We start from the raw sequence: 16,027 nt of genomic DNA, 5'->3' as shown, positions 1-16,027 counted from the left end.
ACTGATTCCTGTGAGATATTGCTTTTCCTGAAATAGTACGGATGTTGAAATGTCATTTAACCTTGCTCCTGACAAGGAAAACACAACAAAATGGAATTTTAAAGCAGCAACTATTTATAAAGCACTGAATAATACATACATTGATAATTGTCATGGTGATTGGATATGCTTACATAACCAAGTGCATAAACTGCCGACATCACATGCACCATGGATTGTAATGCAGTATGACACTTGGTTATGCTTTGCCTTTTACTGTAGCATTTTAACCATTTCTGTGCAGCAGGGTGGCTGAGTGGCTAGCACTGCAGCCTTGGACCTCTGGGGTCCTGGGTTCAAATCCCACCAAGGACAACATCTGCAAGGAGTGTATGTTCTCCCCATGTTTGCTTGTGTTTCCTCCGGTTTCCTCCCACACTCCAAACACATACTGATAGGGAAATTAGATTCTGAGCCCCAATGGGGACAGTGATGATAATGGCTGTAAAGTGCTGCGGAATAAGATAGCTTTATATAAGCAAAGCATAATAAGTAATACATTTCTGCTTTTGTTCCCTACACACCCATTATAGACTGTCTAATTTATAGCCATTTCTGTAGTTGCGTATTCATTAAAGTGAAAAAATGGCTATGCCAAACAATAACACCCCAAGTTATGCAAAAGGGCCAGTACTTGGACAATTTTTAGACCTGTTAAACCTATGGACACATTCAGCATGGTGTGAACATCATATTCTACCCTAGAAGTAACACTTTCATGGCTATGAACCCCTTTCTCCATACCTCTTCAGCACTCAAGCATTCCAATTCTCCCCATGTATCTTATCCTGAGTTTATTTGTCATATCAAAAATATGTAGTTCACTTGGAAAATTTTCAATGAAATTCGTAAAATAAAAAAAGGTTAAAAAATTACTAATGGAATATATATATATTTTTTTTTAAGGTGCGTGTTGTTTGCTCTGCAGAAACACCTTTGCAAAGTTTGTTTATGCAAAAGCTTAAAGATTCTGTGGATGTAGAGTCTAGAATTCTCCTGGATGACCTGGAAATTAGTCAGGTATTTGGTCACTAAGCAGTATCCACTACTAATGTTGTGGCATTGATGCCGTGCTATTATATTGGTTAATTTAGAACATAACATAATGTGTACTGTGATGATTTCTCCTACTGCAAACGTAGCAACACTTTCCTGCTGATTTGGATAGGATGTACAGACAAGCTCATATCTACGCAACCGCTATGCAATACTTTGATCAAAGTGTGTGAACCCATTTGCCAGGAACAAAACAACCTCTTTTAGATCGGGCTGTCCACTAAACAGACTCTCCTCTGTTTTTATCACAAATGATCTGGAGATTAATAAGATCCAGCTATAATTTGTTCTGATTAACAACGATCTTGGACAGATGGATGCTCATGCACTGGTTGCCCATCCGCTATAGAGTCCAATATAAACTTATCACTCTCACCCACAAAGCTCTCCACAGGTCAGCACCACTCTACATCTCCTCCCTTGTGTCAGTCTATCACCCTACCTTCGCCCTACTTTCTGCCAATGACTTAAAACTAATATCCTCAATAATCCAAACCTCGCATTCCCGTCTCTAAGTCTTCTCACGTGCTGTGACAATTCTTTGGAATGCACTACCCAGGACAATTCAATTAATTCCCAATACCCAGAGTTTTAAGCGTGGCATAAAAAGAGTGGCATAAAAAACATGTTTTGCCCATACAAAATTTTGTTCAAAATTATGACCCCCATAGCATCTGTTCGCACATCCTCCTTGCACGTAATGTCCCTCTGTGTCTATACTTGTACACATACTGTTTGGTGAACGCTTTATGCAGACATATGTGAATACAATATTTAGTATATTGTAGCAGGACCATACAACACAAAGCACTTTTTCCCATTTACCTTTTGTGGCTCCCCTACTTCGTCATAGATTGTAAGCTTGTGAGCTGGTCCCTCCTTTTGGTATTGGAGTTATGTTATTCTGTAATGTCTTTATTGCCAGTAGTCCCCTCTTGTTTTTATTGTCTTTAATTCCCTCTAAGGCTAGTTTCACACTAGCGTATGGCCGAGCTGCCGAGGGATGCGGGCGTCCTCCGTGAAGCTCCGCCCATGGCCGCACCTCCTCCGGTCAGCTCCGCCTATGTCGGCATGCGGCCTGCGTACCCTATCTTTAACATTAGGTACGCAGGCCATGCTGATGTATGTGGATGCCTCCGCATGCGTTGTTCTGACGGTGCGGCGACCGCACCAAAATGCAACTCATTGCGTTCAACGCGATTCGCCACACCGTCAAAATAACTTATACATATGAAAGTGGGCAGCAGAAAAATCCTCTGAAAAAATCTCACATAGTATCTTAAAAGAGATCAGCCCAATTTAGGTGCAGATAGTAAGAAGGCATCATGTTAAAAAAAGGAATTGGTCCAGTACATATCTAAGTGGAGTAACGGGCCCCCCTTTTTGTAAGAACTCAAATGAGATCAATAATATAGCATAGTACTCAAGAGGAAAAACTTCTTACCTGCAGGGCACTCAGATATTCATCAACAGATTGATAGCCAGAGATTCCAACGCGCGTTTTGGGTGTTTCGAAGTGTCGCTTTCTTGAGAAACGTACAAACTTACAAACACGCAAAACGCGTGTTGGGGTTTCTGGCTAAAAGCGTAAAATGTGAGGTGTTTTGCACACATTTGATCAAAGTATGTGAACCGATCTGTAAAGGACTAGGTGATTTGTTTAGATGGGACCCTATACTAAACAGACTCTCTTCTTTTTGTGCTCATGCCTCAGATAAACTGGCCATGAACTAGTTCAAGCTATACTATATTGTAGTTAGAGATGAGCTAATTAAATTGCATGACCCTTGTCCAGTGGCCACTTCTGGAGACTTGGCTGCTGGAAGAGAGCCCTGTGAACTGCCTCCCCAGCACCTCTTCCGACTTTAGATTTGCAGCGTGATGTTCACATGATTTTTATTTTTTATTGAGTGTGATTCGAATTTGTATATTTTTTTTCTCTCACCCGTGACAGCACCACGGAGAGAGGGGATCCGCCCCTTAAAGGACAGGAAGACTACAGATAGTTAGCCAACTTCTGTGTGTCCCATGCTGCGCAAGCGTAGTTTGTGCGCCAAGTACGCCCCCTGATGACTAGTGCGCCTATGACATTTGACCCGTAGGTGGGTTTTTTCACTTACTGATGGGTCCGGAAGTGACATCGGCTGAGAAATGGTTAGACCTCCAGCAGAACTGGTTATTTGCTACAGCAGTTGCTCCAATAGTAATGGAGCAGACACAACAGCGGAAGCCCCAGCAGGAGCATGTGGAGCGTCGTGGCAACGGTAGTGGGAGTCATTCTGGTGGAAAAGTGGCATCAGAAGTAACAACAGGACCAGTCAGCAGAGCCACAGCTCCAGTAAAGTGGATCTTAATAAAATGGATGAATCCACAGCCTCCAGAGATTTGTGGGGTGATATGATTCCTCCTTTGAATTCGGTACCCTTGATAGCTTCTGGGTGGTATGTGATCTTCGTGAAAGTTCACTTTGTAATGGGGTTTCTTTTGTCATTATATTGTCCGGGAACACCTGGGAAGTGCATAAAGAAGTTTAAATACAGGGAATATGCACTCTGTAAAGAAGGGTTGCCTTGTTCTTACCTGTGAAGAATCCCCTAACTTTGCCTCAGAAATAAGATCCATTAGGGTGGAGGTCAAGAAATCCCTGAAATACCTATCTTATAGGGAAGAGTTGGATAGGAAACGCAGAAAGTCTAGGAGATCATCCCCAGAGACGGACGAATCCGATAAATCAGAAGGCATATACATGTCTTCAGGATCCTCCCCTCTTCTTCATCTTCGGATAACTGTACAGGGGAACGGCACTGCTTTACTGAGGATACAGATAAACTGTTCAAAGCGGTTAGGTCCACGATAGGAATTATTGAACCAAAACTCAGTCCAGAATATCATGTTTAGTGGTCTACAACAAAAGGAAGCGATGAACTGAACTTTCTCTGTTAAGGAAAGGATCCAGGCCCTGGTTAGGAGGCAATGGAAAAAAACAGGAGAGGGGTGCCTTCACTTCATCGCTTAAAGTGAAACTGTCAGCAGGATTGTGCTGAGTAACCTACAGACAGTGTCAGGTTGGCACTGTTAACCTAATTAAAATGATACCTTGGTTGATGAAATCCATCTTATGGTTGTTGTTTAATCTTCATTTTCAATTTTGAGTTAATGAGATTTTCGTGCTTTGTGGCGGGCTTGTGGGTAGTCTTTATGTGGGGCTTTACTTAGGAATTCAAACTGATGGCTTATGACAGGTCACTGATCCCTCAGTGACCTGCCCCCTATTTTACATACTGAATATAATATGAATTGTAGAAAAAGATTACATTCAGCAGGCAGGTGCCGCATTTAAATATTTTATTTGCTGATATAAATTCATGCAGAAAAAAAAATTCACTCAAAATGGCGCAGTAACTTTTGCAGGCGCCATCGTGGAGGACGAATTGTTTTTTTTCTCTAGCAAGATGGTGCCGCCATCGTCTTTGCCAGGATAACATAAAAAAATAAATTATATACACATTACAAATGTGATCATGCTGCAGCGCAAGCACCACTGCCGGCACCTGCCTGCAGAAGGGAACTTTTTTTTTTTCCCCAAGATATTTTTTTCCCCAAAATTTGGGGGGGAAATGGGGGTGCGTATATACCTTACCAGTACCGTTGCTGCAGGCTGGGATGAGGGGGCGCCTGCCACCGCTGCTGCCCGGGGTGTCCGCTACCGCTGCCCGGGGTGTCCACCAATGCAGGGGTGCTCTGCCGACATTTTGTGAAAGGCCAGAGCCCCCTGCAGTTCCGTGGTTTCCTCCTGTGTGGTGGACTCTGGGAAAATGACCGCCGGGGGCGGCGCATGCGCAGATGTGGATCTCGGGAGATGAGATTTCAGCGCTGAGATGAGAAATACAGCAGCTAATGGTAAATTTTAAAAATAGATACCAATAAAAGTAAAATTAATTGAGACATCAGTAGGTTAAATGCTCCATACTGAAATATGCCCCATATAATGCTGCATAAAGGTTGATGATAGCCCCATAAGATGCTCATCATATCAGTGCAGTTTATGCTGATATGATTATATCCTATATTGCTGCTGCAAAAGAAAAAAAAAATTGACATTCACCTCTCGGCTCTTTGCAGTGACTGTTAAGGCAGAGGGCGTGCACTAATCACGTCATCGCGCCCTCTGACCTGAACGTCGCAGTCAGAGGAGGCAGAAGACACAGCACGGCGGTGGAACGGGGACAGGTGAATATCTCAAGTACCGGGGGCCTGAGCAAGTGGCAGCACAGGCACCTGGCCCCCATAGCGCGCCAGTGTCCCCGCCTGCTCAGGACATCGGCACTTGTCCCGTTGCCAGCGCCGACTGCTGGCCCTGTCAGCAGCCACCAGAATACTTACAGAGACTGCAGGGGAGCGCGGACATGTTCCGGAGACGCCGGGGACCTCCGCACTGGGACCGTGACTCATGTATAAGCCGAGGCGGGTCTTTATCAGCCAAAAAAGGGGTTGAAAAACTCTGCTTATACACTAGTATATACGGTGTGTGTGTGTGTATAAATTAATATATTTATAAATATTGTGTGTGTGTGTATGCATATATATGTGTGTGTGTGTGTATGTATATGTGTGTGTGTGTATATATATGTATATATATATATATATGTGTGTATATATATATATATATATATATGTGTGTATATATATATATATATATATATATTGTGTGTATATATATATTGTGTGTGTGTGTGTATATATATATATATATATATATATATATATATATATATATATATATATATATATATATATATATATATTCATGTAAAATGGGGGGGCAGACCCCCCTCCCCCCACAGACCCACCCCGGAGCACAAGCATATAATTACATCAAAATTGAAAATAAAGATTAAACAACAACCAATTTCATCAATCAAGTTATCATTTTAATCAGTATAACGGTGCCAAGCTGATACTGTCTGTAGGTTACTGTGCACAATCCTGCTGACAGTTTCCCTTTAAGTTCTTGGGACTGTGGGGCCCATCCAGCATCTGTACTTCATTGTCGTTGAACTATTTCTTCACCAATCTCAAAATATACTTCAGGACCGTCATCCTGCTGAAACACTACAGGTGCTTCTCACAAAATTTGAATATCATCAAAAAGTGGTGTCTGCAATTGGGGCTCTTTATAATTGTGATCTGGTAGGTATTCCTTGGGTTTCCTATTTTTATCAAGGTTTGCGCTAGATGAAGAACAGTTCCTAGGCCAAATATACCTTTAGAGATTTGAATCTGGTCCTGATGCCCCTGACAGATTTGCCATTTGAACCTATAGAATTCTCGCTATAAAAACTGTCCTCCCTGGTAGCTTTAACATCAGTTTTCAAGGTTAGCGACATTCAGGCCCTGTCAGTAGGTCCTCCTTTCACACAGATCCTGGAAGATAGGCCGTGTCTGGCTTTAAAATGACTATCTTTCAAACGTGACTTCTAGGTTCCATGTATCTCAATAAGTAGTTCTTCCATCTTTTTGTGCTAGTCCCAATAATAACAAAGAAATAAAACTTCATAGACTAGACATCACAAGATGTCTGATTCTATACTTGTTGGTTATGAAAGCCTAGAGAAAAGAGAGATCATTATTTGCCTCCTTTCAGGGGCCTAGGGAAGGGCTTTAAGCATCTAAGTGTATGATGGCTAGATGGATTGGGGAAGCCATCAGTTTAGCTTATTCTTGGAGTGGTAGTATTGTTCCAGAAGGGTTAAAGGGTCACTTCAAAAGAGCCTTAGCAGCCTACTGGGCAGAGAGGTCGGACGTGTCCATTGAGCAAACTGGTAAGACGGAACATGGTCCTCCCCTCTACCTTCCACTATAATCTGGATCTGACTTCCTCTACTGATCTTACCTTTGGGAGAAGGGTTCTGCAGGCTGTGGTCCCTTCCTGAATACTTATTCTCTGTAATTCTCTTCGTGGTGCTGTCATGGGTGAGAGAAAAAAGTGTAATTATGTACCGGTAATGGGATTTTTTAGAACCCACGACAGCACCCTTATATTCCATCCCATCACTTGTGTGGGTGAGCACTTTTTTAATTTCTGGTCTAAGGTCACTTAGTGCTTAAAGATAAAATATGTAGTGTGATGTTTAAAGCTGTTGTAAATAACCATTGGAGGTCCACTTGTGCCCTGTAATCCAACTGATGCTTGGGAGAGGTGCCGCCTTTTTATCCTGTAGGTTGCCTGTCTATGAAGGGCTGATTCCTTCTCTCCATGGTGCTGTCATGGGTTTTGTAAAATCACATTGCTGGTAAATAATTATAGGTTTTTTGTATATTTTTTGTTTTGTCCCCTTAGAGGACTTGAACTTGCCATAGTCTGATCGTTAATACTATACACTTATGTTCTAATATCGCAATAGATTGTAAAGATGACATTCCCCTATGAAGTCTAGCCATAGGCTGGTTTTCATAGGAGCACTGTCATGGAAGCCAAGGCCCTCAGCTTCTGTGGAAACCCATCGTCACCCTGCGATTACGTTGGGGACTCGTGGGTGCATAAAATTGCACATCCCCCTGATCAACATGCTTTGATTGGCCCTGTCAGAGATTGACAGCAGCGTTTAAGGGGTTGAAATCAACTCTGCTTTGCTTTCTGCTGTTAGAGACAGATGCCATCTGTGTAACATGGCATTCATCTGCTGGGAATAATGCTTAGCATGCTTAATACATGAGAACTCAGTACGCTCAATGTCTGTAAGTGTATGTAAGTGGCTAAATACTAGAGTGAAAAGATGAGTGGACAGGAAGCACGCAGGTTCCCTAAGTGCAGAGAATGTAGAAATATAGACTCAATAGCTAGCATATTATTGAGTAAGCTAGGGGTGACAGATGTTGGCAGAACAGTTGATCATCTTACCCATTAGGTCTGTAAGACTGATAAGACTTGACTTGCTGATCGTCATCTGTATACAGAAAGCTGACAATTGTTTCCATCTTTACTTTCCTTAGGATTCATCAGGAGCATTGTCCATGTTTACAGGTGAAGAGGAAGTTTTTGCATTTCAGCGCTCCTTATCCCGGCTTACTGAAATGCAGACAGATCAGTACTGGAGAGAAGGAGACAGAAGCCAGAGCTAGTGCCAAATGAGCTATATATAATGCACACTACATCACTTTGAGAGGTGACATTTCTCCTGAAGTGTCTGTCCTCACTATGACTGCAATGCTTTCTCAGGACCATTATTTTATCCCTGCTGTTCTATACTGCAATATAATGCCCTTGCCTACCTGTCATTACGCTGATATTTATATTTATGCATTTTATTCTGGTTTCAACCTGGGAGCCAAATGGCCAGTGTTTATTGTGTGTAAGGATACAGCTGGAAATGCCAGACATACCTTCACATACAAAATATCTAATACATTATGGAAATATAAAATGGAGTATATGAGAGCTCCATTGAGTGCAATAACCAAGGACTCCTTTTTAACGTGAATTAATGCTGCAATGTTTAAAGCCAGGGTTATGGATACTCTTAGCGATGTATTTATTATATCTTAGTGGGTGATTTATTAGTATTAAAGTCACAATGCTGGCTGTTCCGCAGCCATGATAGTGTTAACTGCCAAAATGAGCACAGGTAACTGAAAGGGATGTGCAGCCTGGTTAGTGTCTGAAGACATAGTGACTCGTGTTATTGTGGGCCAGTAGTCTAATTTTACGATATGGTGTTCAAAATGTATTGGAACAATTAACAACGATTATCTTATTTTTATGAGGTTGTGATAAGTCTCCCCTAATGGCTGATTCCTGGGAAAGCAGAATGAATTGTGTTGGATTGTAACATATCCGGTTGTTTCTCACGGGAGATAAGCTGACAGGTGGTGTCCGTCAGTGACTTACCTTTAACTTGAGGACACATAAGCGGACCCAGCAATTCCTCCTGACTATCCCACATACGTGCTCACTAGTTTCGACTGCTAGCTGCGCGACCGTTAGGCCAGCATGGGAAGGGGAAACCTTAACAGGAGCATTTTACACTACGGGCTGCTACACTGTGGCATTGTGTAGTCTTTATGGAGAGATATCTTATTCTTTAATTTTATCAGATGTTCGTTATTTTCTCTTTTACTTATTAGTAAACTACCTACCTTCAGAATAAAATTTCCAAAATCATAACCTTTTACTTGAATGTACAGTGATCGCAAGAATCCTAGTGCTTATGTAAAGCCTCATGGTGATAAAAATGATACTTGAATTTAAAATGACTGAGATTTTTAGGAAATACAAATGATTTTACTCCTAATCCAAATGTTGAAAAGATGGAGGAACATATATGATTTAAAAACCATAGCCACCTCCACTCTCATTTCTTTATTTTATTATTCCTAAATTTGAGAGCGTACCTTTCACACTGAAAATGCAGACCAATCTTCAGGCAGCATGATATAGAGCAGGAGGAGCTGAACAGATTTATAAATCATTTTGGATAGCTTTGATCATTCTGACATTTTTCAGTCCATTGGAGATTCTAATCGAGCACCACTCCAGCTTTTTTTTTTATTTCAGCCCTGAAGTGGTGTTACTAATCTAAGTACCCTGTCCCTAGTATTATACTTACTAGCCATCGTATTCAGCTGTTCAAAGCGCCGCCATCTTGTTACCACAACTTCTGACTTACCCGAATTCTGAGATAATGGTCACAAGTTCTCAATGTAAGTCTATGGGTTCCTCGTTCCAGCTCTCATAGAATTACCTTGAGTTGTGCTTTCTGGATCACCGAGTAAATATTGGAACGATCTGGCAGATCACAAACTGCTGGAGACCTACCGGAGTGGCGCAGATGAAAAATGAAGACTTCGGACTGACTTGCAAGCACGTGGCGGATATGTGGGGTGCGGTTAGAAAATATATAAAGAACATATGGGATTGGGGTGATGAAATCCCGAGAGATTTGATCTTATTTCATTATTGGGAGAAGTCCCCCGTTGCTCATGAAGGGGGGGGAGGACCCCCGGATGTCGTCCATATAATCATAATGCTCATGAAAAAAATATTACTAACAAATTGGCTGCAAAAGGACATGCCCACCATAAAAGAACTCTCGGGTCGCCTGAAACATGTAATGCTAATGGAAAGGTTGGAAGCAGAAAAGAGGAAGTCTTGCGAAACATCTAGATTTTTTACAAAGTGGAGGCATTATATTGTGGAACATTGTAACAAGGAGGAAATTCAACGCATAGTTATTCCTTTCAGGGACACAACATGGTACCACAAGGAATCTTTGGGGGGAACACTGGGAAGATTAAAACTGAACTGAGGCAAATGATTTCTGTGAGCCAATGAAAGTCGATTATGGAGAGTCATAGAGCCTGTGAGTGGGTAGGCTCTCCACAAAGCAAGGGAGGAAAAGGTTATAGGGTGTTGGGGGGGGGGGGGAGAGATTGTTGGGGAGGGAAGAGGGTAGCAGAGTTAAAGCTGTTCTTTAAATATGTAATCTTAAGGAAGAAGTGGACGCCATCGACTTCTGGACAGATTGTTACCAGAGATACATGCTCTTGATTAGAGCCGTGATATTGCGTCTCTCTGAAGAATGCAAATTTGTAACATGATATGTATTTGTATGGCTTTTTCTTTTTGTAATTTCTTTTGTTGTTAACAAAAAAAAAATTTCTAATAAAAATAGAGTTTAAAAAATGAAGACTTCGGCTGGTAAGTATAAGACTAGAGCAGAGAACTTAGATTAGTAGCACCACTCCAGTGCTGCAATAAAAAATGCTGGAGTGGTGCTTTCAGTGACTGATGGCTATGTCTGTATGCACACTTATATCAAGACTCAAACCCGAAGTGGGACATCCCTGTACCTGAAAAGCACAGAATAAGCAGAAATGTTAAGGGAAGCTGTCATTACCAAACCAGAGTCAGCATGTCTGGCTGCACACGGTCATACAGTGCTCATATGATTTTGATATTCAAAAGGACTAATGATTGTAAGGTGGCTTTAGTGGAAAACTTATTGAAATGTATGTGACCATGTGCAGTAAAAAAAATTCTTAAATTATGTAAAATTTGTAAATCCTCAGTAACTCCGCTATAAAATAACATAAAACATGCCACCACATACACAATTATTTTGGTCACAATTGCTTTTCTCTGATTAATCTGTTTCTGATCTTTCAAGGTGTCCCGCAGTTTTGTTCTGAAGTGTCAGACTATCACACTCTTAAATTTGGAGATGAATTCATATACACACACTAACATTAATGTTTTGGTGCCTCTTTCTGTTATAGTAAACTTTTTATAGATTTATAGACTGTTTTCCATTTTTACCACCCCTTTATCCCTTTCATATAAATTATTTTTATGTGGTTTATATGGTACACTTTACTGTATATCTGGCAGATAGTGCGCAAGTTGCTATTCACAAACCTCTGTATTTGCAGTCCGTGGTCTGCTAATGGATAACTTGGAAACTGCAGACATCATGTAGAGTCACATGGCACTAATGCAGCTACTGTTTCTGACCACACTCCATAAACAGCAAAAACAACCAAAAATAATTTCTGTAAAGTTTAGCCCTATGTTAAAAACCAAATTTGGATATGTTGTAATAGCCCTGTAATGTCATCATCTGTATAAGTAACGCACAGCAGAACATTCATTTGTTTCTGATTTTACCTGAACTTGTCCAGAGTGTCAATTTATTTTAAAATATTTATGGATTACAATGTACATATGTAAGAAAATACAAATTAGTGTTTTTGCAGCAGAATAAAAAATGAAATCTGATTATATTTTTTCTAGTAGTTTGTGGCATTCCTCTGTTTCCTACTTGCCTTTCATTGTTGTACACACAACTAAACACGCAATGTTGTAAATGTTGATGTTCTCCAAACACAATACCTCAATCTGCGAGAAAGAAAAAAACCACAAAGTCAGGCCTCTGGAATCTCTGCTGATCTTTGGAATGAAGGGATCTAACACTTTGTCCCCTTTGCTATTTTTCCTCTGCACAGCAACCCCAAAAAAAGTCAATTATAAAAGCAAAATGAGTAAATACCCTGTAGTAAATAGATAAATGGCAGTAGTGCATGAAATAACATGGAGTGCTTAGTTAATAAAAGTTTTATTAAAAAAAAAAAAAAAACAATGTACAAACCATCCCACCACTTCTAGGTGACCCTATTCAGGACTATACCTTTAGATTAAAACCTTCACATTTATGTAATTTGACAAATGGTAATAAGTAGAGCTGAGCGAATATCTTCGGTTCCCCGATTATTTGGCACTTTCTGAATAAGCTACAGTTTCCTGGATCGTGTCGGCTGAACAACTGATTGCCGCCGCAGCTGCATGTGTCGCGGCTGTGTCACAGCACGTGCACCGAGAGACCCACACACAGGCTCTCCATGCATGTGCTGTGACGGGGACACAGCCGCGACACATGCAGCTGCGGCGCTGATCAGCTGTTTAGCCGACGCGATCCTACGAAGCCGGGTTCCTGCTGTAGCTTATTCGGCAAACACAATAGCTTGCCGAATAAGCAGGGAAACGAAGATATTCGCTCAACTCCATAATAAGGGCCAAGCAAAACCGAGACCCGGACTACTGGGCATCCAGCCATGGGGAGCTATATAAACATAATGTCCAGCTCCAAGAAAAGGGAGGCCACACCCTTATTTGCACACTCAGCTGTGCATGGAACTGTGGTGCAGCTCCCAGTACAGCTTAGAATTGCCAGGAAATTGCCACACAAGAAAACTCCAGTACTATAAAAGATGAATGACAAATGGTAAATGAAGGCCCATGTTAGTTTTTTCTTGAATCTAAAGAACTTCAGGTTAGACTTTTACACAAATGCCTGGATTCTGTGAATAGATTTCCATAAAATCTGATAAGATGCTGCAAGCAAACCATACTTTACTGCATCTAGAGCTGGACTAGCTATTGACAAATGCCAGATTGGCTAATCTGCCAGTGGGTCATAATGATTGCGACACTGTTAGGCCCCGTCACACATAGCGACGCACCAGCGATCCCGACAGCGATATGACCTTGTCAGGATCGCTGGTGTGTCGCTACATGATCGCTGGTGAGCTGCCAAACAGGCAGCTTCACCAGCGATCAGCACCAGCGACACGCGGGTAACAAGCGATGCACGTCGCTTAGTTACCCTCTGTGTACCTTAGTTACCAGCGCGCTGGTCCAGGGAGCTGGTAACCAAGGTGCACATCGGGTTTCTAAGCGGCGCGCGGCCCTTCGAAACCCGATGTGTACCTTGGTTACTAGCTCCCTGCACCAGCGCGCTGGTAACTAAGGTACACATCGGGTTTCTAGGCGCTGCTCGCCGCTTAGAAACCCTCTGTTTACCTTAGTTACCAGCTTCTGATCACTGGTCTCCTGCCTGTCACGCAGCGATGCATGCTGGCCAGCGGGAGACCAGCGATCAAAAAAATGTCCTGGCCATTCCAGGACGATCCGCGATAACCGTCAGGGGGGCCGGTCGCTGGTGTCTCACACAGTTGCGGCACAAAACTTGTGACTCAGCAGCAATCTTGCTAGCGAGATCGCTATGTGTGACAGGGGCTTTAATAGTATTGATGTCCTTAGGGTGCTGATAGTGTTAACAACTATGCCAGTGCATAGAGCCAATGCTCCAAACTGTCATTTAGTCCAGCAGGAAGCAGGCTACTTTTGGCCTGCTGGATGCCGGAGACATGCATAGGACATTGGTAGGCACAATAACATCAATGCATCATGCCGCTCAGGTACACTGGAGGAAACATAGAGGAAGAGACGATGGTTGTGGTGAACGGAGAGCCTGGATATGGTGAGCACAAGTTATTTTTATTTTTTGTGTGCTGTTGTGGGACAATCATATTTTCTCTCTCACCCATGACAGCACCACGGAGAGAGGGGATCTGCCCTTCAGGGACAGGAACCTACAGATTAAAAGGGCGGTACCTCTCCTCCGCCTTCAGTTGGGTTCCTGTCCCTGACGGGTGACCCACAGTACGGCAGTACCTGCGTGTATGGCCGGAGATGACATCACTCTCATGTGAGCGCAACGTCATCAGCGGTGTTTCGCGCAAAGCATTACTGGGACCGGAAGATGCCGGGAGCATGGAGAGGAGAGAAAGAGTCCGGGGGCCATCGGAAGGTGAGTATATAAGTATTTTTTTTATTTTAACAGAGACTCTAGAATACCCGATGCGATAGAATCGGGCCAACATCTAGTATTTTGATATTTCCAGTACTGGAAAAAACAGTATCAGAGATATCCATGTCAGTATGTTTAATACTTGTGTCATATGTGTGGCAACAGTGTGCCACATCAGTATCACACGTACTGGCGCCTGGGAATTAGCAGTGTTGTTCACGCTGTTCCCTGGCGCCAGGTGCTGAAGACAGCTCACATCACTGTCCCCTGTGATCAACGTTAGCAGTGGACAATGTTGAGAGTTGTATTCATGTGATATTTCAGTTTTTCATCTTTAATAAATTTGCAAAAAATTTCTACACTTCTGTTTTTTCTGTCAAGATGGGGTGCGGAGTGTACATTAATGAGAAAAAAATGAACTTTTTTGAATTTACCAAATGGCTGCAATGAAACAGAGTGAAAAATGTAATGGGGTCTGAATACTTTCCATACCCACTGTAATTTTGATAACCAGCCAGGAAAAACTCAGCCGTCAGCTTTATCAAGGCTGGTTATCAAGAATAGAGGGGTCCCCAAGCTGTATATTTTAATTATTTTTCCAAGGCACCGGTACGTGTTACACAGATTTCATCTGTGTGTCATCAGTGTGCACGTTTGTGGAATGTTTTATGACCTGTGCTCCTGTTAAAAAGCGAACATGTCAGTGTGTTTTGCCCACGGACACACGGTCAATGGAAACACATTTATATGTGCACAGACCCATTCACTTGAATCGGTCTACGTGTGTAAGTGTCTCCAGTACATTTGAAAACTGTCAGCACATGTTCTGGACACACAGAAGTGTGAAGGAGCTCAAAGAGAGTGTTGAGGGGCATTATTAAGTGAAAGCAAAATTCACTGATCGGGGGTGGGGAGTGTTACAGTATGTGGGCTGGTAGGGTTTGTATGACAGGGCTGCTTTTTTGTCCAGCTGCGGGGGAACATGAGAACTGCAAAAACAGTAAGGCAAATATGCCTCTCTGTTATATTTTGCAGGGACGAGTTATGGATGGAAGAATGGATCATGGCGTTCTGAGCCGAATGGAAAAGATAAGGGAAATTGAATGACTACGATCATCAAGAACGCCACTAGTGAGAACCTGTATAGTATACACATATATGGTATTCAGAGTTCTGGTTTAGAACAAATATTACCATTGTATGGTCACTGATGGTGATATCAGTCCTTCTACAGTAGTTTTGATTAATAATTCAGTATGGTGATATTATCATTACTATATATGCTGGTGGTTTTAGGCTACGTTCCCATGATGAGTACTTGGTGAGTTTTTGATGCTGCAGCAGATTATTTTCTGCAGCAGTTCTGCACCTGTTAGGTAAATTAGGTTACTTGCATTTTTCTCATGTCTTTTTATCGCATTCTTGACATTGTGTTTTTTATCTCTTGTTGGTTTGTCATGTTTTAAATAATTCAAAAATACAGCTGAAAAAGGGCAGCACCGCTTACCTGCCCAGGTTTCTGAACAAATGCACTACAGGATGCAGCCAGCCCTTATAGCAAAGATGTTGCAAAACACAGGTGCAAAATACTAAATAGAAAGCTACTCACAACCTACCAGTTCTTGGAGGGGGTGACTACTTAGTATAAATTTGCACAATAGAGGTTTGTATAGGGCGCTGTTCACATACAGGTAATGCATAATGTCTGGTTCACAGCCTGTCACGCCCATATTATTTGTCACGCCCATATTATTCGATCAGGCGGGCTGGCCAGCACTCTCTAAATG

At 42.1% G+C, this 16,027-nt stretch overlaps 1 protein-coding gene across 2 annotated transcripts in view; it reads left to right on the top strand.

Annotated features, from left to right (window-relative positions):
• AFG1L (AFG1 like ATPase) overlaps positions 1-11,874 on the top strand; it is a 191,599-nt gene extending 179,725 nt beyond the window's left edge. For both annotated transcript variants that reach the window (XM_073576056.1, XM_073576055.1), the window contains 2 exons: positions 946-1,059; positions 8,089-11,874. In XM_073576056.1, the coding sequence (XP_073432157.1) occupies positions 946-1,059; positions 8,089-8,217 (243 nt within the window). In that variant the 3' untranslated portion in view covers positions 8,218-11,874. The remainder of the gene's footprint in view (positions 1-945; positions 1,060-8,088) is intronic.
• The last annotated feature ends 4,153 nt before the right edge of the window (positions 11,875-16,027 follow it).

Source organism: Dendrobates tinctorius, unplaced genomic scaffold (assembly GCF_039654945.1).
Source record: "Dendrobates tinctorius isolate UK_male_01 unplaced genomic scaffold, ASM3965494v1 ptg000046l, whole genome shotgun sequence".
Taxonomy (NCBI): Eukaryota; Metazoa; Chordata; class Amphibia; order Anura; family Dendrobatidae; genus Dendrobates; species Dendrobates tinctorius.
Note: the sequence above shows the minus strand (reverse complement) of the source record. Positions and strands in the feature narration are given on the sequence as shown.